A 24,713-nucleotide genomic window follows, 5' to 3' on the forward strand; every position below is an offset into this window, starting at 1 on the left:
GCCTCAATGGCAAAGAAATGGAGCTGAGGAATTAGATAAGTACCAGATCAACATAATAGGGGATAAACTGGAGAGATCTTTCTGAGCAATAAATACAAAATGTTATATTCAGGCAATGACATTCAAGGAAAATAAGGAATAGCCAGTATTCAACACTAAATACGAGACTAATCTTCTTGAATGGCAGGCAGTCTCAATAGAGTGATGTGGGCAAATATCAGAATGGGGAACTGGACAATGAGACTTATTTGTGCCTATGATCACACAGAAGGTTCTACTAAGGTGAAATGAAGGAATTTTTTGAGGCTTTAGAGAAAGCAACTGACACAATGAAAAAGGAAAAGTTGGTCCTTGTTGGGGATCGAAATAGCAGATTAGGAAATGATTGTCAGACATATAAAAATATTTTGGGAAAATTTGGAGAAAAGCGCAAAGGTAATAATAATAATGGCAAATACTTGAATTTCTGCTCAGAACATGGACTGGTTATTACTAACACCATATTCCAACATAAAAATGTACACAAATTCACATGGAGAGAAGAGGCAAGGAATAAGAAAAGTCTTATTGACAATGTTATTGTTGATAGTGATGTTTTCTCCATGGTGCAGGACACCAGCGTGCACAGAGGATTTGAAATTGGAAGTGACAACTATTTAGTCCTCAGCAGGATAAAATTGAATTTCATATTGAAAAGAATAACATGTAAGAAAGTTTTAAGGCAAATAAAAGTTGAGCAGTTCTAAGATGTGAACTGTAGACTAAAATACACAAAGATTATTGAAGAAAAAGTGAAAGAGTTTGAGAAGAGGAACCAAACCCTGGAGATTCAGTGGCAAGCCTTGAAGAAAACCCTGATTGATTCAGCCAGAGATGCATGTGGTGAGGTTGTCTGCAAGGATAGAAAAATCAGAACTCCCTGGTGGACACAGGAAGTTAAAGAGGCAGTGAATTAAAAGAAGAAAGCATATCAAAAGTTCTTGGCAAATAAGTCAGCTTGTGCTCTTAGAGAATACAGAGAAGAATGTAAGAAATGAAATCACTGTGTAAAACTAGCTAAACAAAAGTCATGGAAGGACTTTGGCAAGAACATAGAAAATAAATATAAAGATGGCAAAATATTCTGGAGGTTGTTGAAGAAGCTTAGGAATGGAGGAAAGAGTGCTGTAAAAGGAGTTAGAGATGATAAAGGTGACATGAAAACAGAAGAAAAAGATATCCTTGAAGTATGGAGTAATTACTTTGAAAAACTGCTAAATGAAACAAGCAGTGATGACAGCATAGTGGTAAAAAACACTCATCAGGCATAAAGTCAGGAATACATATCCATACTAGAAGTACAAAAAGCCATCAAAGGCTTGAAACGTGGAAAGGCAGCAGGAGTAGATGATATTCGACAAGAAATGCTGAAGTATGGTGGTATAAAAGTCTTACAGTGGCTGCACTGCATAGTTCAGAAGGCCTGAACAGAGGGACAAATTCCTGATGATTGGAGTAGAGCTCTCATAGTACCTATATATAAAAAGGGAAATAAAACTGAATGTGAGAATTACAGAGATATTTCCCTACTGAGTGTTCCTGGTAAGATTTATGCAAGTATACTTGAGAAACAGTTCAGAAGAATTATGGAAGAAAAGTATGGTGAAGAACAAGCTGGATTCAGGCTAAATAGATGCTATCAGGATCAGATCTTCACTTTACGATAAATAGTTGAGAAATCATGGGAATATAACAAATTTCTGTATTTAAGTTTTGTCGATCTGGAAAAGGCATATGACAAGGTGTCAAGAAAGAAGCTATTCAATATGCTACCATTATATGGTGTCAATGGGGCATTATATCAAGCAATACTTAGTCTTTATTTCAGTTGTAAGTCAGCAGTCAGAATTGAAGGAAGTACAGGAAGATGGTTTAATGTTAAATCTGCTGTGAGTAAAGGATGTACGTTATCCATTCTGTTATTCATTATCTATATGGATCACATCATGAAGGAAAGTGGTATTAAACATGATATCAAAATTGGAGATGTTAATGTCACCTCTTTGCTTCATGCGGACAAAGTTATACTTCTAAATAAATCCGCTACAAGTCTGCAAGATTCCCTGCCTAAATTGAATAACTGTTGTAACATATATGGTATGAAGGTCAGCAATAAAAAGACAAAGACAATGAAAATAGGCAGAATCGTTGAAAATGTCAACTGTGTTGTGAATGGAGAATTTGTGGAATAAGTAAAACATTTCAGCTACTTAGGCACGATTTTTAGTGAAGATGGTAAATTAAATATGGAAATTGACAACAGAATCAACAAAGCGGGTATGGTAGGAAGTCAAAAAAAGAGAAGTGTTTGTACCTACTCTCTCTTATTCCATATGAATAAATTCATATGGAATAAGAGAGAGTAGTTACAAAAGTGTTGCGAAAATTGTTTGAAGATTCCTGTTTGAAATTGTGGTTGTCATTTGCATGAGATCAAGTGTCTACCTTCCAAACATAGATTAGCTTAATTGAAAAAGATAATATTTCAACAACAGAAGTAGCTATGTACATTGAAAATCTTGTAAACAATTTAGATTCCAGAAAAAGAGAAGTGTTTGTAACTATTGATGTCAAAAATCAACTGAAAATGTTAGTAGATTCAGGAGAAATTAATGAGGCTAAGTTTTTTTGAGATATTTGAGAATTTCTATGAAACCAGTTTAGAATATGTCAACAAGTGGAAGTGTAGTTTAGGAAACACTGAGAAGTTCAAGTGAGTGCTACTATGGAAGATGCCTGAATGGAAAGAAATACAGGACAACCTGAACGAGGAACTCATCACAAGCAAAGAAACAGAAGAAACTCGTGTATTCGATCAGTGGATCCTCATAAAATCTATAATTGTGAGGCAGTTGGATACGTGTAATAAAGAAAACATTCCTGTATCTGATAGAAGGGTACAGATGTTTTCTGAAATGAGTGAAAAAAGCCTAGACTTTCAAGATTTTTGTAATATTGTAGAGTTTATTCTTTGTCTTACAGGAAGTACAGAAATTGTTGAGAGAATATTCTCTGTTATGAACAGTATGTGTGGTCAAAGGAGAAAGCTAGATTAAGTGTTGAAACAATGAGTCATGTTAGTTGTAAGATAAAATTGTGTCAAGGAGTGTCAAAATTTATGATAAGGTGTTAAAAGACCGAAATTTGCTGCGTAAGATCACTTCATCAGAGAAATATTCATGGTATGATCATGGTGAAATACAGTCCCCCTCTACGTCTACCTAAATTTTTGTATGAGTTTCTGTCAATGAAGAATAATGGTAAGCTCAATATGTTTATGTAATAAAACTTTTTTATCGTCTTACTTTTTCATGAATACAGAATATTACACAACCCCTTCCCGTTTCTGCCATCTCAATGCTTTTGTCTCAAGGAAATATGGTCAGCCTAATTATAGATGATGAAGGAAATTTCTCTCTCTCTAGCTGGTTTTCGAGTAAATTTGTTAAACCTAATAATGGACCGCATTGTCCAGTCACTAGATTCATGCATTGTATAACACAAAACGTTGTATAAAGATCCTGATTGGACCCAGCAAAGTTTAAAACTATTGCAGAGAAGGACCTTAAAGATGAAGCATTGGAAGGTATTATTAAGCTGTCTCCACAAATCAGCAAAGATCATGTAATATTGGAATTGTTTTCTTTTGTTTCAAAATTTGATATATTAAAGCTATTGCTTAATGATGGTGAGAATATGGATTCCAGTTGCAACAAGTGTAAAATTTGTAGCACTTGCCCATCGTGTGTACTAAAAATTCTGGCATCTAACAGACTTCATGACAAGGCATATGATAACCTTTATGAACTTTATAAAGTCATCTGCACACTATCAGTTACTCAAGTACAATGTGAGAGGACATTTTCAAAGCTAAAGATCATAAAGACAAGGCTAAGAAATTCATGTCTGAGGAGAACTTGGAATCATACAGCTATCCATTGGATGTAGAAGCAATTATTGACAGATTTGCACAATCATGTAGTGAATTCAAACGATTGCTCTTAATATAGTGGATTGCATGAAATATGCTTTTGAACTACCTGTTAATGTGTAAAATGTTCTGTACAAGCAAACTATTTAAAAATATCCACCATTTATTTAAAATTATGGTATTTCCAGGCAAACTTAACATTCTGTTCCTTTCTCCTAATATATCCTCCACAGCATCTGATTCTGCAACTCATGCTTAATGATATTACTCAACCATCTAACTCCTCCCTGATTAAACCTCCTTACCTTAGGTAAACAATTTAATACGTATACATTATTTAAATTAAGGGGATATTAAATCCCAAAGTTTTAAAACTGAATAAGAAACTCAAAGATTGGAATCAGAGAGTTTCATGCCGAATATAGTAAACTATAAAGAATTGACGACCACTGGCGTGAGCTAATGCAAGTGACCCTAGTACGTGGTACAATACCAGAGAACTCACAGCAAAGTCGGTAAAGTTCTGATCGCTCTTCTTAGGTATTTTCCATAATGTAAAAACACATTTTCTAGGAAATGTATGCTGTTATTACATTATGGAGGGAGGTCACTACCCAGACTGGTTTCAGCCTTTTTTGAGGCTTCATCAGTGAGTAGCTAGACCAAAATAATACCAAAGTGTATAGTGAAAAGAACTTATACTCTGTTATACGAGTTTCCAAACAGGTGCAACCATTAAGTTACTTAAATATAAAGAGCTAATAAGCTTCATTTCGGCGATATAAACATTATTTAAATTAACAGGAGATATTAAATCCCACATTGTTTTAAAACCGAATAAGAAACTCAAAGATTGGAATCAGAGAGTTTCATGCCGAATATAGTAAACTATATTTGGTTTAGCTACTCACTTCATCAGCGAGTAGCTAAACCAAATTAATGGTTGCACCTGTTTGCAAACTCGTATAACAGAGTATAAGTTCTTTTCGCTATACACTTTGGTATTAATTTGGTCTAGCTACTCACTGATGAAGCCTCAAAAAAGGCTGAAATCAGTCTGGGTAGTTACCTCCCTCCATAATGTAATAACAGCATACATTTCCTAGGAAATGTGTTTTTACATTATGGAAAATACCTAAGAATAGTGATCAGAACTTTACCGACTTTGCTGCGAGTTCTCCGGTATTGTACCACATACTAGGGTCACTTGCATTAGCTCACGCTAGTGGTCGCCGATTCTTTATAGTTTATTATATTTGGCATGAAACTCTCCGATTCCATTCTTTGAGTTTCTTATTCGGTTTTAAAACAATGTGGGATTTAATATCCCCTTAATTTAAATAATGTTTATATCGCCAAAATGAAGCTTATTAGCTCTTTATATTTAAGTAATACGTATACAATTTAATATTGCTTCCTATAGATGCCCCATAACCACCTCCCATGCACTACTACATCCTTCTGTTGCAGGGTTTTATGCCATGGCACATTTTCAAGCTTGTCATAATCACCTGCCTTGTAGTTCCACACCCCCCCTTCTTGACAGAATATTCCTCGTGTTTTACAATCTCCAAAGTCGAGACCATATGATCACTTTTGCCAATTGGAGACAATGTGGTCACCTTTGTTATGGATAACTCTTCCGATACTATAACCAGGTACAATATTCACACTTCGAGTCCCCTCCATTAGCTGCCTCAAGTAATCACCTCTTAGGTGTATAAATTCTATTTCCTTCCTGCCATGTGATCTTTCTTCCTTCCAGTTTATATCTCCATAGTTGAATTCCCCGTAATAATCACTTGATACTCATCGTATTAATTTGCTGATGTAGGTGTTCCAGATCAACCGATCTGGAAGACCTGCATCTTATAACAACCAACTGTATATTTTGTTTTACTGGCTTTGATCTCACAACAGACTGCTTCAAATGAATAGCCACCCTCCTACCTATCTCCTATTCTTTTTGACTACGATTCATCTGCTATTATCAGCAGATGAACAGTAACCCTCCCCCACATCCTATCTTCTCTATCTCCCCTGAAAATACTAAACCATTCAAATTCTGTCCATGTAACTACACATCTGCTGTTAGCCAAATCTCACTAATGCCTATAACTTTTGGAGAGGTTGCATTAACCAATGCCAAAAACTCTTCCCTCTTGTTCCTGATTCTTTTGGCATTAGTATATAGAAACTACAGGATCCCTTTAGATATCCATGTAAGGATGGATTTCCATGGGATAGACCTACCCATGGAGGATTAATAATTTTTGTGAGCAACCATATCCCTTTCCATAGAAGCAGTTGCCATCTGACACTCAGTTGGGTCTCATAACAGTATGCTGAATCTACTTACCTCCTGCTGCAGATATCTTTCAGGATGACTTTGATAGGATCATATTGTAGTTATCACCCCTTTACTTTTATTAGTGGATTTAAACAGACACAATGGGGTAGTGCTCAAACTAATATCAGAAGAACAGTTGTGAAGCATATGCTCAAGAACAACTCCGTCCTCATGGCTATGCAAACTTAACTATCTGAGTTCTTACTCTTAAAGAGGAAAATTGATGACAAATTAGATGGGGGTATTGAAAGTTTATTTTTTCACTTGGTTAGAGTATAATAAAATTAGTTTAATCCTTTATCCAAGTGTGAGCAAACAAAGTTTGCGCCTGAAGTATCTTCAGGACTAGGGTAAAGTGATACAACACCAGGGCAACTCTTTGCAAAGGTGGAGAAAGCTACCAACACTCCTAACTCAGTATCTCCTATAATAATGCAAAACACATCTCCTTGCGGATATGTCTAATGTTATGCATTAAAGGAAGGGCCACTACCCAGTCTGGGTAGTGGCCCTTAAACTTTCAACATCTTTCTCTAAATCCAGAGTAATTTATTAAAAAAGGGTGGCACACCATTTGGCAACTCCTATAGGTAGAGATGACCTGCTAATGCTTCTGCCTGGTATTTCCACTAGGGCCTGGCTCCCACTGAAGAGACCTCAATAAAGGTCGAAACTAGTCTGGGTAGTGGCCCTTCCTTTAATGCATAACATTAGACATATCCGCAAGGAGATGTGTTTTGCATTATTATAGGAGATACTGAGTTAGGAGTGTTGGTAGCTTTCTCCACCTTTGCAAAGAGTTGCCCTGGTGTTGTATCACTTTACCCTAGTCCTGAAGATACTTCAGGCGCAAACTTTGTTTGCTCACACTTGGATAAAGGATTAAACTAATTTTATTATAGATGGGGGTAATCACTTTCCCATAATATTCACTTTTCTGCAAGAGCAACGATGTACAAAATGGTTTCATGCCCTTGCATCATTTTCCCATGGGGAAATGACACAAAGGCAACCTTGGAAGTTGAGAATGAATGCTGTTAAGAAAAGGGGAGGTATATTTTTCTCTCAGAGTGGTCTGTAATTAGAATAGATTGCTTTGGATGTGGTATGTGCAAGAAGTGTGAATCAGTTCAAGAAAAGGTATGACAGATAGTATATGATCTTCCTTGACTCCCTGAAAGTATCTCTTAATAATAACAATAATAATAATTATTATTTTATGTAGTACATTCCAGAGCAGCATTCTTAATTTATGTGACTCTCTTCAAGAGACAGATTGTAAACCTGTAGTATATTAGCACTGTAGGTGAGCTAAGAAATTTTTTTTTGTCTGTTTTTATCAATTTTATATATCTGTTTGTATTTTTATCTATTTTTATATATAATAAAGAAATACTACTCTAGAAACCATATATGGAATTTTTTCAAGCTACTTCAGTCCTCCAATAAGCAGGGAGACAGTCTCACACTGGGTGATGAAATTCATCATCCACTTAGTTAAAGATGTGACATTAACAAAACATCCATGCTACAAAGGGATGTGAATATTTGCTTTACTGGATGGTAAGCAGAGACACTATCCACTCAGCCAAATAGGTTGGCTCACCCCCTTATTCATTTTATATGCTGCAATTGATTATCATAATCTTTTTAATTATATCTATTTTTATTTGTAATCACATAGATTAAGTAGAAATAAAAAGCAGTTTCTTGTCTATCCAGTTACATATTGGTACTCATATTGCTGAGTACCAACACGCAACTGGATTTATTATTATTATCTCATCTTCTTCTTCTTTATACCCTCTTTTACCTTGCAGTGTCGAGGGTCCATTGATCATCGGACCTCACTCCGTTTACAGGATAAGGTGGTCAGCCCTATGCCCCAGTGTATCCTATGGCCTGTAGTGTTAAGTTCTCAAGGTCAGTTTGCCTGCTTTGTGGGATGAAAAACCCCAGAATAAACTGGGGAAAAAACCCTGCTGTCCACGCCCAAGACTGGCTAACTTGGCTTTGGCTGAGGAAGATCTTTCAGCTCCTCACGTCACCGATGGGAATCGAACCTAGGACACTCCTTCCCCAGGCATATGGTTGCGAAGCGCATAGCCACTAGGCTACTAACCGCGCGGACATTTAATATTATTATACTAAAGTTAATATATCATTATTCCCATCTACTACATATCACAATCATGATATATTCTGACCAGTAGTTTCAAGTAGTAATATAAAATTTCTGGGTTTTCCTGGCAATAGTGTAGTACATACTTCAAATGGATTAAGATGCTTAATTACTTTTTTAAAATATAATTCTCTCAAACAAACAAAATATTTTTATGCTAATGGCACAGAATTTTTGCCACTGCTGAACAAAATACTTTATATTAATTATTACTATTACTACTACTACGGGCGACTCCAGGGAGTCCTTAGACTCATCGAGGGAGACCCTAAACATCATGTCCACACAACTATACGACACAGTATCTATCATACCTTGCCTCGAACTCGCTCACCGTCATAGCACCCACAACAGACTCTGGCAGCTTATTCCACTCATTTACCACTCTAAAAGTAAAGAACCCAGCTCTAACACCCCTGCTAACCACACTCTTGCCCAGCTTCCATAGGTGTCTCCTAGTTCTCCCACCACCAGTCCTGATCTCAAAAATATCCTCTGAATTAATCCTATAGAAACCCTTTAGCAATTTGAATGTCTCAATCATATCTCCCCTTTCCCGCCTATCAACTAGTTTTTGCAACCCACAAATCTTCAACCTGTTCTCATATGGTTCATTCAATAGACCTACTATCATCTTAGTCACTCGCCTCTGGATCCTCTCCACCTCCTCCCCATCAAGAAGGAACCGAAGTGACCAAATCTGGGCACAGTAGTCGAGATGAGGTCTTATCAAGGCTCAGTACAGAGGTACAATAACTTGCTTGTCTCTGCTCATCAAGGTATTTTTCAACAACCAAGTGAGTTGATGAGCTGATTTAGCTACTTTTGCAATGTGCCCCCCTAAACTTCATCTCCCTATCCACCAACACTCCCAAGTCCCTGGCCTCATCAATCTCCTGGAGTACAGTTCCACCAATGTGGTATACTGCTGCTAATCTTTTTCATCCCAAAATGCATAACCTTACATTTTGTCACATTAAATTGACATCCATTCTCCTTAGCCCAGAACTCCAATCTATCCAAGTCGTCCTGCAAGATTTTGACATTCAGTATCGCCCTATCCAACTTTCCATTATCAGCGAACAAATGAACTGTTCCTCTTAGATCCTTCCCCATATCGTTAATGAACAGATTAAACAGCAGTGGTCCAAGAACATTCAAGTTATTCAAGCCATCTCCATCAACCACCCGCCTATCCATTCCCATATGTTGTAGTTTACGGATTAGAATTCCATGTGGTATCCTGTCAAATGCCTTTGCCAGGTCCAGCAGTATCACTGTAAACCCATTACCCTTATCCAGTTCAGCCGTCACCTTGTTATAAAACTTGAGCAAGTTACTGAGGCATGATCTACCCTTCACAAAGCCATGCTTTCCCATGTACAGTATCTCATTTTCATCAATCCATTCCTGTATTTTTCCCTTGACTACTTTCTCCAAGACCTTGACAACAACTCCTGATATGCTGATCAGTCGGTAATTTGCAACCGTAGTCTTGGATCCTCCTTTATGCAGTGAAACTATTTTCCCCTCTTTCCACACCTTCAGGACTAAACCAGACCCGAAACTCAGATTAAACAACATGGTCAAGGGCAATGATAATTCCTTAGCCGCTTCATGCAAGACCCGTGCCGGTATACTATCCAATCCCACAGATGTATTCACATTAAGGTTCTGTAATAGATTATTCATCTTCACTTCATTCATCACAATTTCCGCAAAAACTAATGGTTCCTTCATTTTTTCAATATCACCACCTGGTTGATATACTTTTGCAAAGTGCTCGCTCAGTAACTCCACTATATCGACTGATTCAGTGACCTCCTTACTATCGTCATTCCTTAAAATCATTTTGCCGTGTACAGTTTTTTCTTGTTTGCAGCATATTGAAAGAACTGTTTGGGATTCTCTTTAGCTTGCATAGCTAGTTTCCTTTCATAATCCGCTTTTGCTTTTTTTTACCACACTCATTACCCTTCTAGCCTGCACTTTATACCGTTCGTGTGCCTGCAGGTCACCCCTTTCTTTAAATTATTCCTTCCACAGTTGTTTCTTTTTTTGCAGCTCAAGCTTAATGGTGTTATTCATCCATTTAACCCCTACTTGTTTTACTATTCGGACCCTCGGTATACAATCAGCCATAACCTCCTGTAAATGCTCCTTGACCACTTCCCATGCTCTATCGACATCCAGCCCTTGCAGTTGTACATGCCATGGCACTGATCCAAGCCATCTCCTAAGCTTGTCATACTTGCAAGCACAGTAATTCCACATATACCCTGTCTTAATCAAAAATTCCACACCTTTGGCCACCTCCCAGGTCAAGACCTTATGATCACTCTCACCAATAGGTGGCAATATGGTCATATTCATTACAGTCAAATTCTGAGATGCTATTACCAGGTCAAGCACTCTCAACACCCCTAGTATTTTCAATTACATGCTGTCTCAGATAGTTATCCCTTAATAATGGAATAAAATCCATTTCCTTCCTCACATGTGTCCTCTCCTTCTTCCAATCAACGTTACCATAGTTGAAATGCCCCATAATAATTACCCTCCTTCCACTCATTTCATCAATTTGTTTATGCATACTATCTCCATCATCTATTCCATCACCTGGTCTATAGCAGCACCCAACTGTATATTTTATTCTGCCAGTCTCAATCTCACACCAAATAGCCTCAAATGAGCTCCTTTCACTATCCTGCAATACAACTTCAATTCTCCTTGCTGCAGTTCATCAGCTATCATCAATAACACCCCTCCTCCCATTTTATTCTCTCTGTCCCTCCTAAACACACTATAACCTACACATTCTATCCCGCTAACTATATCATCTTCCATCAGCCATGTTTCACTAATGCCAATAACCTGTGGCCAGGAAGAGCCAATCAAGGCCAAAAATTCTTCCTTCTTGTTCCTAATACTCCTGGCATTAGTATACATGAAATGCAGTGATCCCTTTGTCCCACCCCTATCTTGATGCGTTATACTCAATATACCATTCCCATTTTTTGTCCTTAGCACTGGCTCAGGTACATTATATACATTCTTACACTCAACTGTCTCACTGATGTCTGCATATCCCCCCCCCTCCTTGGTAGTTCTAGTTTCCCTGGTTCTGCACATCCATTTTCACTTCATTCAGCAACACTTTTTCCAATCTTCACACACCAAGTCCATTCAAATGCAGGCCATCCATCTTGTATAAATCCTTTCGCCCATCAAACTCATTCCACACCACGCCGTCTGCATAACCTGCGCATAATGTCATTTGCGATTATAGCCTTCCTTCTAAACTCCTCTCTGTCATACCACAGCAACAGACTCACCATTCTTAACTCTGTCACTCTTTTCTTTTGCTACCTTTAACAATACTTTCAAGTCCTCTCTCATAAAAAATTTATCTCCTTTCAATTCATTCGTACCTGCCACAACTATCAATCCTTTCACCCTCTGTTTTTGCGCTCTAATACTCTCACTTACATCCTTAAATTTCGCACACGGTAAGTACGATTTAGTTAAACTCCCATCTATCACTCCTCTTAATAATGAGTCACCATACAACACTCTTTCCTTCATTTCAGAAACTCTCCCACTCTTACGTTGTTTAATTACGTCAACCGAATCTCTCTGGAAAGAGTTTTGCAGGTGCTCTAATTGCCGCTGCGCATTTTGTATCACTGTGCGCAACCTAGCGATTTCACTTCCTACCAATAATTCCTCATTTTTTTTATCATTTAAACCATTTTCTCTCTCTGTATAGTTGCTTTCACTCTTTTTTTGATCACTGCTCTCATTGCCATCTTGTACATCACAATTCCCTATCAAGCCACTATTTTCACTCACATTCTGGCTTTCTTCAACCATAACTGTCTCACAACCTGACATATACTTCAACTCCTCACTTGGTTTACACTTTCTGCACATTCTCCCACCACTATCACTTTCAATCCAAACTCCAACCTCATTTGGGAATGCATACATCCCACATACATCACATTGGACAAACTCTCTCACATTATAGTTTTTGAACAATGCCGTCGTATTTTTGGACGCCATTATCTTACGTCGCATTGGCGTCATATTCAAATCTATGAAACGTATCGTTAAATACTAAATTAAATAGGGAATTCACACCAAAATCACACAGACACAACAAGCTACCAAAATTAGACCATATTACATTATGATTTTAACCTATATTCTAATTTTCACTCAAAATTATACTTAGCTTTTGGGAGCTCTCTGAAAACACAACTGACCGTGTAGCCCTCTAGCAGGCTTCCAATATTAATCCTAGGCAAATGCACTAAAAGTGGCATATACTTTCAAAGTTTATGAACTTCTTGGTATCCCCTAAACTTGCTCAGAGAAAGAAAAAAGTAAAGGAATTTTGTTTTTACTTTTAACTTTGTTCATTCTCTGAACAAGCAGATAATATATTGAAGTTCATGAACACTGAAATAATTAATATCATGAAATAATTTCCAAAGCAATAATTTTGATAAAAATTGTAATTACATATGTATATATTGAGACCAGATATTTTCCTATTGTAGTAATTAGTGCCTTAATTGACAAAATTAATAGCTTGTATATAAATGGCCAAAAATTTCATTTCAGTAAACCACAAAAATTCTAAATAACCAAAAGAATTTATTTTGAAGATGAAGAAATTTTCAATAAAAAAAGCATGCCATTAAGTTACATAAGCCTGGTGTAAAGTGATGAATGCCAACATTTTACTATAATAAATAGTAGAGCAAAGAACAATGGGAAATCTATCATATTAAATTTTGAATTAAACTGCTCCACCAAATACAAAATGTGCACATTTTTTTTTTTTTTTGATTACTGGAATATATTTCAGAGCACCAGTATGATACACTGGTGTTCAAAAATGTTTACAGAATACTTTAAAACCAATAAAAATGCTTTCTAAAATTGTTTCCTTTGTTATTATGATATACTGGTGTCAATTATGAAAGATTTTTGTTTCTAGAATTAATAAAGGCAGTGTAATCTTTAGTACCAAGTTGGGTTTGAATAATTGAAATAATCATATGTTAGGATTAAAAGATGAAATTAACCCTAGTGAGCAGCTCAGATGCAATGCAACTCAATGTAGAGCACCTTAAAAGTACTCCACCTTTTAATCAAAAGCTAATAGCTCTGTATAAAAGATTCAATTTACAAGCAGGAATGTGGAAAGAGAAAAAAAAAAAAAAAGATTACTGGTTTTAAACCAGTAACAGGAAAACAGGTAAATAATCTTGATTGACGTTATCTTATTATTATTGTTATTGCTAGACCATTATTAATATATAAAAAAGTTATTAATATTAATATATAATAATAATAATTATTATTATTATAACATTATTAATATATAAAAAACTATATTTCAAAAATGTTTACAGAATACTAGATATCTGCAGCTATACATTCTTTTCCTTCATAACTTAAAAAAAAAACAATCAGATAAGACTTACACTTCCGAAGTACTTGTCTAAAAGTTCCACATATCGATGTATTATTTCTAAGGTCAAAAGTTCATTATCACTCTGTTCTACAGCACAACAGAAATACAGACTTGCATACCTTCAAATTAAAAAATAAACAGAAATAAAATATAAAATATCAGATGTATGTGAAAGAGTTTTTAACATTCTAATTCAACACAGGAAATTTTTTAAATATATATATTTTAATTAATTTTAATTACCTATCACCAAAGATATACCACTGTAGATTAGAACTTTTTTTTAATCACATTTTTTTTATATATTGAAAAGTAGCATCTAAACTGACACTGAGAATTACAACAATTCTCACTGCAGCTGTCAACAATTTTCACCCCACTGATAAAAATGTAAACGGATATTCAGCAGCAGCTTCTACTAAAACTGGCAAGATTATCAGTAATGTTAATACTCTTTGAATCACACATTTTTATTCTTTTAGCATGAGACTTTGGCATGAGACTCTGCTTGATATAATGCTTAAAAGATAAACTCTGTCCAGAAGCATTGCAGCTGTTAAAGGTGGGTTTCCTTTCTACAGAGAGAAAACTGACGGTTCCCATCTAGGCTGATGAAAAATAAGCAGATATAGAAAGGAAAGACATTAATGCTTTTCAATTTCAAGAATAAAATGTTTTCAATGGAGACTAGGCAGAAATCCTTTCAATACCATGTTTGAAAGTTACATTCTTTAGCGCTTGGTCACTTTCAGATTTATTTTTTTTAATAAACTCAAAGGTGGAAAACACTGTTCAGCCACTTGCTATAAAACAGTAGTGGATATTTATTATCCTTCTAGTTATTTTCTTCATATTATGGAAACAGCTAATAGAATCAGGGAATTTTTGCAAGTGGAAACAGAACTAATATTATTATTACCTGAGAAGAGCCTGTGTAGCTCAGTGGATGTGGCGGTTGCACACCACGGCGCTTGGCCGCACGAAGGAAGACTTGGTTTCGAGTCTAGTCGGTGACTAGAGGAAATTTTTCTAAGCCTTTTTTTGACCGGTTCCCGAGTTAGTCGATCTCTGGCACGAGCAAGAAGGTTTTTCCTCCCAGAAACTTGGGTTTTTCGTCCTGTAAGAAAATCGACCGTAGAACCTACATTATTTCAGACATTAAATATATTGTGTTAGGGTTAGGGACCATGAGATGGCGGCACATTTGAGCCGTCTCTCTTCGCTGTGCACCGCTTAATTAGTGATAGCCTTGGGCCATCTATCTCTGATTGGTACCAGTGGAGATTGAACTGCCCACTCAGTCTCCAAAAAGTTAGATAGGGCTAAATGGTCTCGCCTACTCCCTGTATACAGGAATAAAAAGGCGTTAGCTGATTTTTTTTTTTTTTTATTATCTGAGACCTCCAGGGAGTCAAGGAATTTTACCCTATATTAAATATAGGGTAGAATTTACACACATACACACACACAGAGAGAGAGAGAGGGGAGGGGTCACAAAATCTGGCACTGGTTTTAAATTTTAACAACTAGATATACAAAATAAAGGCAATATTTAGCAAAAATTATACAAAAGCTCAAGTCTTAAAATTTTTTATAAAATAATTTCATCCATGTAAATCTGATTTTTCTTTTATGCATTTATTTTGTATTTTTTTGGCAAAGTCAACTGCTATATGCTATAATGGCCATGCATGGGGAACAAAAACAGAAGAAGCCTCGACACGTGAGAAAGACTTACCAAATGTTAACGTGTGATGTGCCATCAGAAAGTCTCACATTATAGGCTCTTTCTTCTTTGAAGTAATGGAGAAAGTTATCTTGCCATGTTGCAGAATTTCTTCATTCCGAAATTGCAGAGATTAAATCTATCAAACAATACCATTTTCACATTACCTTTAATAATCATCTCAGAGTCCTTATACAGTAATCTTTCCTCCATTTAAAAGCTCTTTCAACAGACTAGAGAACAGCCTGCCACCGTCTTTCTGTATTCTTATCAGTCTTCCCATGACTTTTGTTTGGTACTTTTACACACTCTTTTTTTTTTACATTCTTCTTTGTGCTCTCTCAAAGCACATGCTAACTTACTTGCTAGGAACATTTGAAATGCATTTTTCTTTTCCAGATCAATTCTAACTTCCTGAGTTCATCATGGAACTCTTGACTTTTTTTTTATCCTTGAAGACATTACATCATGCCTCTCTGGCTGAATCAATCAATGCCTTCTTCAGAGTATGGCACTGAGTCTGCAAGGTTTGGTTGTCTTTAAACTTTCACTTTTTTCTTGAATGTCATAGATTTGAGTCTACAGTTCATTTCTAAAATCTGCTCAACTTTGATCCTTTTTAAAACTTTCTTACACACCTTTCTTTTCAATATGATATTAAAGTTTATCCTGATGAAAACTAAATGATGGTCACTTCCTATTTTAATATCCTTTTCATCTTGTACATGACCCAACTAGTATGAAGATATCATTATCAAAAATAATATACTCAATGAGTTTTTTCTTATTTTCTTGGATCTTCTCTTCATGTGAATTTGTCCATATCTTAGTGTTGCTCTTTTCTTCAAATTTTTCCAAAACAGAGAAAATTTGGATTCTGTATTTCTAGTATTCATTTCCTACTCTGCTGTTCAAATCACCAACAAGGACCATCTTTTCCTTTTTCTTTACATTAGATGCCTTCTATAATGACAAGAAATTTCTTACTGATTTCTCAGTAGAACCTTTAGTGAGATCACAGGCACAAATAAGTCTCCTTGCCCAATTCTCTATTTTGATGTTTGCCCACACACTGCTATTTGATATTGCTAGTCATTCATGATTATTTTCATATCTCCTTCACATGGAGATGGCAGTAATATTCATCATCATCAAATTCCTGCCATGTACCCTCAAGGGGTGTACAGGATATGATAGTACTACATGAAAAAAATTACATCATTATTAATTTCCTATCTACAATTTTCCTCCAAATCAGTCTGTTACTTGTCAACACTCCAATATTATCAGATCTTATATTTCTATCGTCTAAAGCACTTTGTACCGTATCAATCCACCTATATCTTGGTCTTCCTCTCGGTCGTTTTCCTGCCAACCTGGCAGAGAACACTTGTTTTGCTAATCCTTCCTCGCCCATTCTGTTTAAGTGACCATACCACCTTAGATTAGTTCTGCTAATGCATTCCTGGATGCTGACAATGTCAAGTTCTTTCCTAATATCCTCGTTTTTAATATGATACTGCCATTGATGCCATCTGTTCACGCCTATAATCTTTCTCAGGACTCTCATATCTGAAGTCTCTAGTCTTTGGTCAAGTGTTTTACTTCTGACCCAGCTCTCAGATCCATAAGTTAAAACTGGTTTGAACACTGTCTTGTATACAGCTAATTTAGTGTTTCGACTAATTTCTCTCTTATTCCATATGAATTTATTCAATTGACTTCCCACCATACCAGCTTTGCTGATTCTGTTGTCTATTTCTATATTTAATTTACCATCTTCAGTAAAAATCGTGCCTAAATAGCTGAAATGTTTTACTTGTTCCACAGGTTCTCCATTCACAACACAGTTGACATTTTCAATGATTCTGCCTATTTTCATTGTCTTTGTCTTTTTATTGCTGACCTTCATACCATATCTATTACAAGAGCTATTCAATTTAGTCAGAGAATCTTGCAAACTTGTAGCGGATTTATTTAGAAGTATAACATCATCCGCATAAAGCAAAGAGCTGACATTAACATCTCCAATTTTGATATCATGTTTAATACCACTTTCCTTCATAATGTGATCCATATAGATAATGAATAACAGAAGGGATAATGTACATCCTTGTCTCACACCAGATTTAACATTAAACCATCTTCCTGTACTTCCTTCAATTCTAACTGCTGACTTACAACTCAAATAAAGACTAAGTATTGCTTGATATAATGTCCCATTGACACCATATAACTGCAGCGTATTGAATAGCTTCTCTCTTGGCACCTTGTCATATGCCTTTTCCAGATCGACAAAACTTAAATACAGATCTTTGTTATATTCCCATGCTTTCTCGACTATTTGTCGTAAAGTGAAGATCTGATCCTGACAGCCTCTATTTGGCCTGAATCCAGCTTGTTTCTTCACCAAGCTTTTCTTCCACAATTCTTCTCAACCGTTTCTCAAGTATACTTGCATAGATCTTGCCAGGAACACTCAGTAGGGAAATACCTCTGTAATTCTCACATGCAGTTTTATTTCCCTTTTTATATATGGGTACTATGAGAGCTCTACTCCAATCATCGGGAATTCGTCCCTCTGTCCAGGCTTTCTGAACTATGCAGTGCAGCCACTGTAAGACTTTTATACCACCATACTTCAGCATTTCTGGTCGAATATCATCTACTCCTGCTGCCTTTCCACATTTCAAGCCTTTGATGGCTTTTTCTACTTCAAGTATGGATATGTATTCCTGACTGCATGCCTGGTCAGTGTTTTTTACCACTGTGCTGTCATCACTGCTTGTTTCATTTAGCAGTTTTTCAAAGTAATTACTCCATACTTCAAGGATATCTTTTTCTACCGTTTTCATGTCACCTTTATCATCTCTAATTCCTTTTATAGCACTCTTTCCTCCATTCTTAAGCTTCTTTAACAACCTCCAGAATATTTTGCCACCTTCTTGATATTTATTTTCTATATTCTTGCCAAAGTCCTCCCATGACTTTTGTTTAGCTAGTTTTACACAGTGTTTAGCATTCTTGCATTTGTCTCTATATTCTCTAAGAGCACAAGCTGACTTATTTGACAGGAACTTTTGGTATGCTTTCTTCTTTTCCTTCACTGCCTCTTTAACCTCCTGTGTCCACCAGGGAGTTCTGATTTTTTTATCCTTACAAACAACTTCACCACATGCCTCTCTGGCAGAATCAATCAATGTTTTCTTCAGAGTTTGCCACTGAATCTCCAAGGTTTGATTCCTGTTCTCAAACTCTTTCATTTTTCCTTCAATAATCTTTGTGTATTTTAGTCTACAGCTCACATCTGAGAGCTGCTCAACTTTTATTCGCTTTAAAACTTTCTTACATGTTATTCTTTTCAATATGAAATTCAATTTTATCCTGCTCAAGACTAAATAGTGATCACTTCCGATTTCAAATCCTCTGTACACTCTGGTGTCCTGCACCAGGGAGAAAACATCACTATCAACAATAACATAGTCAATGAGACTTTTCTTATTCCTTGCCTCTTCTCTCCATGTGAATTTGTGCACATTTTTATGTTGGAACATGGTGTTAGTAATAACCAGTCCATGTCCTGAGCAGAAATCCAACAGATATTTGCCATTATTATTAGCTTTGCTCTTTTCTCCAAATTTTCCCAAAATATTTTTGTATGTCTCACAATCATTTCCTACTCTGCTATTTAGATCCCCAACAAGGACCAACTTTTCATTTTTCATTGTGTCAGTTGCTTTTTCTAAAGCGTCAAAAAATTCCTCCACTTCTACCTTAGTAGAACCTTCTGTGGGACCATAGGCACAAATAAGTCTCATTGTCCAGTTCCCCATTCTCATATTTGCCCACATTACTCTACTTGAGACTGACTGCCATTCAAGAAGATTAGCCTCGTATTTTGTGTTGAATACTATGGCTACTCCTTCTTTTCCTTGATTGTCATTGCCTGAATATAACATTTTGTATTTATTGCTCAGAAAGATCACACCAGTTTTGGTCTTTTTTGTTTCAGTCACCCCTATTATGTCGATCTGGTACTTATCTAATTCCTCAGCTAGCTCCATTTCTTTGCCATTCAGGCTTCTTACGTTGATAGTACCGATCTTTAACTCTGGTGATGTTGAGTTGGGGTTTATTTTCAGATTTGTTCCAGTAGCTGACTTTTCGCTGTTCGTCCTGGTTCCCTGGCGAAAACAACGGGGGCCTTGTTTAACCGGGCGACGCCCCAGCCGGCATGAAATTTTGTCATGTTGTACCATCATTCTATATTTTGGTTTAACCAATAAGAATACAATTTGGTCGGCTAAATCCCAAATTGCCAGCCCATCCTCGTCCGTTCAGTATCCAAGTAGATACCCAACAGGGTGCACCACGAGAAGGTGAGGATTGGACATTAGGTCAGAAGCCCTGGTCGGTTCTCCGCATTCCTTTAAAGGCTATGTGGAGGTCTCCTCTCAGTTATACAGCGTTGACCCTTAAGCACCCCAGTAATATTCATGGAAGCACTATATCAACAATTATGTTGATATAGTGCTTCTCTAATTCTTCTACCAGTTCCACTTTTTCCATTGATACTTTTATGTTCACAGTGCTTATTTTGAATTGTGATCATGCTAAGTTGAAGTTTGTTCCACTAGCTGACTTTCACTGTTCACTCTTGTTCCATAACAGCAAGGTTAAACACCTGGTCTAATTGAGTGATGTCCCAACCAACATGGAATTTCATCACGTCATCATTTTGTTTTGGTTTAAGCCAATACAGAATACCATTTTGCTGACTAAATCCTTAATTGCCAGGCCATCGTCATTCTTTCAGTATCAAGATAAATATAAACTAGTGTTTTTTTAATTTTTATGCCGCAAAGACATCAATGGTCATACTGTGCCAGGACACTGAAGCACATATGGTAATTGGTTAGTAGGATAATCACAAACATCCATGCCCTTGGTGGGATTTGAATCTGCAGCCTCTTGGCTGGAGAGCAGATACGCTAACCACTCGGCCAACCAGGTCAGCTATCTACTAATGTGGCACACCATGAGGTGAGGATTGGATATAAGGTCAGTTAGGATAATTTTAGGACCCTTGAAATAAATAAACCTGGTCTTTAGATCAGAAATGTTTCTTTCTGATATTATTATCTAATAACTTCAATAAAATGAAAAAAAGCAGGTTCTTATATTTACCTCTTATACACTACTTTCAGCTCTTTCCATTCTAGAAAGGAACACATCTTTGGTTTACGAGATAAAATAGTTGTTACTAATTCTCTTGTAATTTTTTTCTTGACTTTATCTGTATATGCTGCATACCACTTCTGAAGCCTTAATTTACCTTGTCGACTAAACAGAAGCATAAACTGCATCTGTAAAAAAATGTATTCCATCCATGTTATCTACAACATTTTTATAACATGTAATCAAGTAATAAAAAATGCTCAATCTTTTAATATAAGGCCTTAGAATTACATGAAACATGAACTGCAACTCAAAAAAAATTTTCTATTGTTTTAAGAACATGAATAATTTAAAATAAGCTATATGTTTACAAAGTGTGCCTGCGAAGTAATCAGACTGATTTTTTATAGGACACTCCTTTGAATAAAAGTAACAAACATTTTATAGTTTTGACCGCTAGTGTATTGTAATTGCAGGTACAACTTTCGAGTCGGGTGATGCAACAGTTTCCATGTGGCAACCATTGAAGTAAGAGTGTGCGAGTGGAGTGGGTCAGGTTTCATCATGGAGAAAAGAGCTATGATAAAATTTTACTGTAAATTAGGAAAAACTGCTACAGAAGTGTACCAAGACCTAAAAAAATGTTTACAGTGAAGACTGTCTGAGCCATGTACAGGTGTTCCACTGATTTTCAATGTTTAAAGGGGGGGGGGGGTTCCCGGGAGGATGAACCAAGCTGTGGATAGCCAGTTTCTGCATGGATAAATGAAAATGTGGTGAAAGGTAGGGAAATTGTTGCTCATGACAGGCAAATAACCACCACACTAATTGCCGTACAGCTTGGTGCCAGTAAGGAAATGGCTATATTAATCTTAGGAACAGATTTGCACAAGAGGAAGATTTTCTTGGGGCTTGTGCCACATACATTGTTAACACAAATAGAGAGAGAGCACTGGGTTGCATGTTGTCAAAATTTCATCCATGTAGTTGATCAAGATCATGATGTGTTGAAAAGAATTGTTGCCAGTGATGAAAGTTGGTGTTTTCAGTTTGATCTGGAAACAAAATGCCAGAGCATAGAATGTCTTCTCCCTGGAAGGTTGCAAAAATCACGGCAGGACAACATGCATTGTTTTTTTCATTGCTGCTGGAATTATCCACCACGAATTTGTTCCTGAGAGCACCACATTGAACGGTCAGTATTATTTAGCAGTAATGCAACATCTGTATGCCCACAAGCAACGTCAGGAAAGCACCATTCCATAATTGGTTTCTGTTGCACAACAATGCACTTGTGAACTGTGCACTGCCTGCGAAACAGTTTCTGGTTTTGAAGTCAATCTTTGTGATTGATCCTCTATTTGCCAGATTTGGCTCCAGAAGATTTTTTCCTCTTCCTAAAGAGGAGGTGTGCCTTGAAAGGGCAGGACTTCAGTGACATTGAGGGCATTTAATGTGGTGTGACCCAGAGACTGAAGGAGGTTCTCACTCAGGAATTCCACTGTGCCTTTGAACACATTTACATCTGTTGTACAGATGTGAAGTCGGAGGGAGATTATTTTGAATCTGTGTAACTAACAATTCCAAATATAGTTATTTGTTTTGATATAATAATTGTTGTCTCATTACTTAATGGGCACACTGTGTAAATCATTTAAAATTCCTAAATATTGGCTATTTGAGTTAACACTGAGATAATTAAGTGGCAATTGAAAACCAGGTGAACAGATCTGAGCACACTTGGACTATATGACCAGTGCCTTATACAGTGGCACAGTCACTTCCTTATCCTTACATGTTAGATTACTTCTTATCATAGCAGCACTACGATGTGCAGCCTTTGCAACACTAGCAATATGCCCTCTGAACTTCAGTCTACTGTCAGCGATCACTCCCAAATCTCTAATCTCATCCACTTCTTGCAGTACGGCACCATCAATATAGTACACAGCCAATGTTTATGCATTCCAAAATGCAACACCTTGCAACTATTAATATTAAAACTACAACCGCACTCTTTTTGTCCAAATAAAAAGTCTATTCAAATCTTCCTGAAGGGAATTAACATCAGCAGTGCTACTTATAATTCTTCTCAACTTTGCATCATCAGCAAACAACTGAAAATCCCCAGTCAGTCCATATGATATATTGTTTACAAACAAGTTAAACAGCAGGGGCCTAAGAACAGAACCCTGGATCATGCCACTGGTTAGCCTCTTTTTTATTGCGACACTGCTCCATCATATACAATCTGCTGGTATCATTCAGAGAGCCAATCTCTGATCCATCTAACCGATATACTATCTATTTCCATCTTCTGCAGCTTGTACTTCATATGGTAATTTATCACACGCTTTTGTAAAGTCTAAGAATATCACTGTATATGATTCTCCCTTATCTAACACACTTGTCACCTTACTAAGACAGGACTTACCCATTACAAATCCATGCTGATCATCATAAAGAATGCTATGTCCATCAACCCAATCCTGTATTCTATTCCTTACCGATCTCTCCAACACCTTGACCACAACTGCAGTTATAGACTGGCCTATAGTTGGAGATGTCTGTCTTAGAGCCATGCTTGTGGAGTGATACTATGTTGCCTTCTTTCCACTCCTTAGGAAACCTACCACTGCAATACTTTCATTAAATAACCAGGTCAGGGGCATAGCTGTGGTGCACATTCCTTAAGAATACATGGTGATATGCCATCCATTCTCACAGCCTTATTCACATCTAACCCAAACACATCTGATACACCTCTGTTTCTTTCACTTCCAATTCTCCTAATACTTGCCTCTCTTCTATATATTCCACCACATCATTTACACCAGAATGATATATGCTGATAAAGTGCTCGTTCAATAATTTCACTATATCCTTTGCTGCTATTAGTCTACTGCTGACTATCTGCCAGTGTTAATCTGCTATAATTATTCTTCCTCTTGCTTGCCATGTAGTGGAAAATTTCCATTGAGTTAACCTTGGCTTGACCAGCCAATCTCCCTCCACACTGCACCTTTTCTTTCATTACCATGCTCGTCGCCTTTCCAGACTGCACTTTATACTCTTCATGGGTCCGCTCACCACCTTGCAACTCCTCCATTTTACTCACTTAACCCTTAGTATGCAGTCATACATTGCTTTTGTCAAGATACTGCCATGTGAGTTTCCATGCACTGTCAACCTCTTTTCTGCTCAGCTCATCTACCAAACATACTGATGCTAATTGACTACAGAGCTTCTTATAATCACCTGCTTTATACTTCCACATGTATCCATTTTTGGTAGTAACCTTTTCTTGTTTCATCACTTCCCAAACAAGTACCTCCTGATCACTCTCACTAACCTGCAGCAGTATCAACACTTCATTAACAATTATATCTTGTGAAATTATCACGAAATCTAAAACATTAAAGTCCCTAGTTGCTTCAATCCCATGCTGCTTAAGATATCTCTAGAAATTTTACAAACTCTCTTTCCTTGTTCCCATACACTATGTCCTTATTCAAGTCTATATTCCTGTAATTAAAGTCTCCCATAAGGATCACCTTCTTTTTACATGCCCAACTAATTTGCCTAAACATTTCACAATCGGTATTCTCTGCCTATAACAGCATCCTATCATATATACTAACCTGTTTATTTCAACTTCACACCACACCAATTTAAAATCTGTGCATGCACTATCAACTTCCACACTTTGCAGACAAAATTTCTCTGCGATCATTAACAGCACTCTCCCTCCCCCCTCTTTTCACAATTCTATTCCTTTTCTGGAAAATTATATATCCTTCTAGTTCTATTCCCAACATC

The 24,713-nt window shown here is 36.7% G+C and overlaps 1 protein-coding gene across 2 annotated transcripts in view; it reads right to left on the reverse strand.

Moving 5' to 3' along the window:
• The window catches only part of LOC150094754 (AP-1 complex subunit sigma-2-like), a 130,118-nt gene that overhangs the window by 103,332 nt on the left and 2,073 nt on the right, over positions 1 to 24,713 (reverse strand). For both annotated transcript variants that reach the window (XM_090410980.1, XM_090410981.1), the window contains exons 2-3: positions 20,904 to 21,082; positions 14,001 to 14,109 (exon numbers count right to left, since the gene is read on the reverse strand). In XM_090410980.1, the coding sequence (XP_090267106.1) occupies positions 14,001 to 14,109; positions 20,904 to 21,082 (288 nt within the window). The remainder of the gene's footprint in view (positions 1 to 14,000; positions 14,110 to 20,903; positions 21,083 to 24,713) is intronic.

This window comes from Typopeltis vanoorti, chromosome 21 (genome assembly GCF_054136105.1).
Source record: "Typopeltis vanoorti isolate ZY-2024b chromosome 21, IOZ_Tvanoo_1.0, whole genome shotgun sequence".
Taxonomy (NCBI): Eukaryota; Metazoa; Arthropoda; class Arachnida; order Uropygi; family Thelyphonidae; genus Typopeltis; species Typopeltis vanoorti.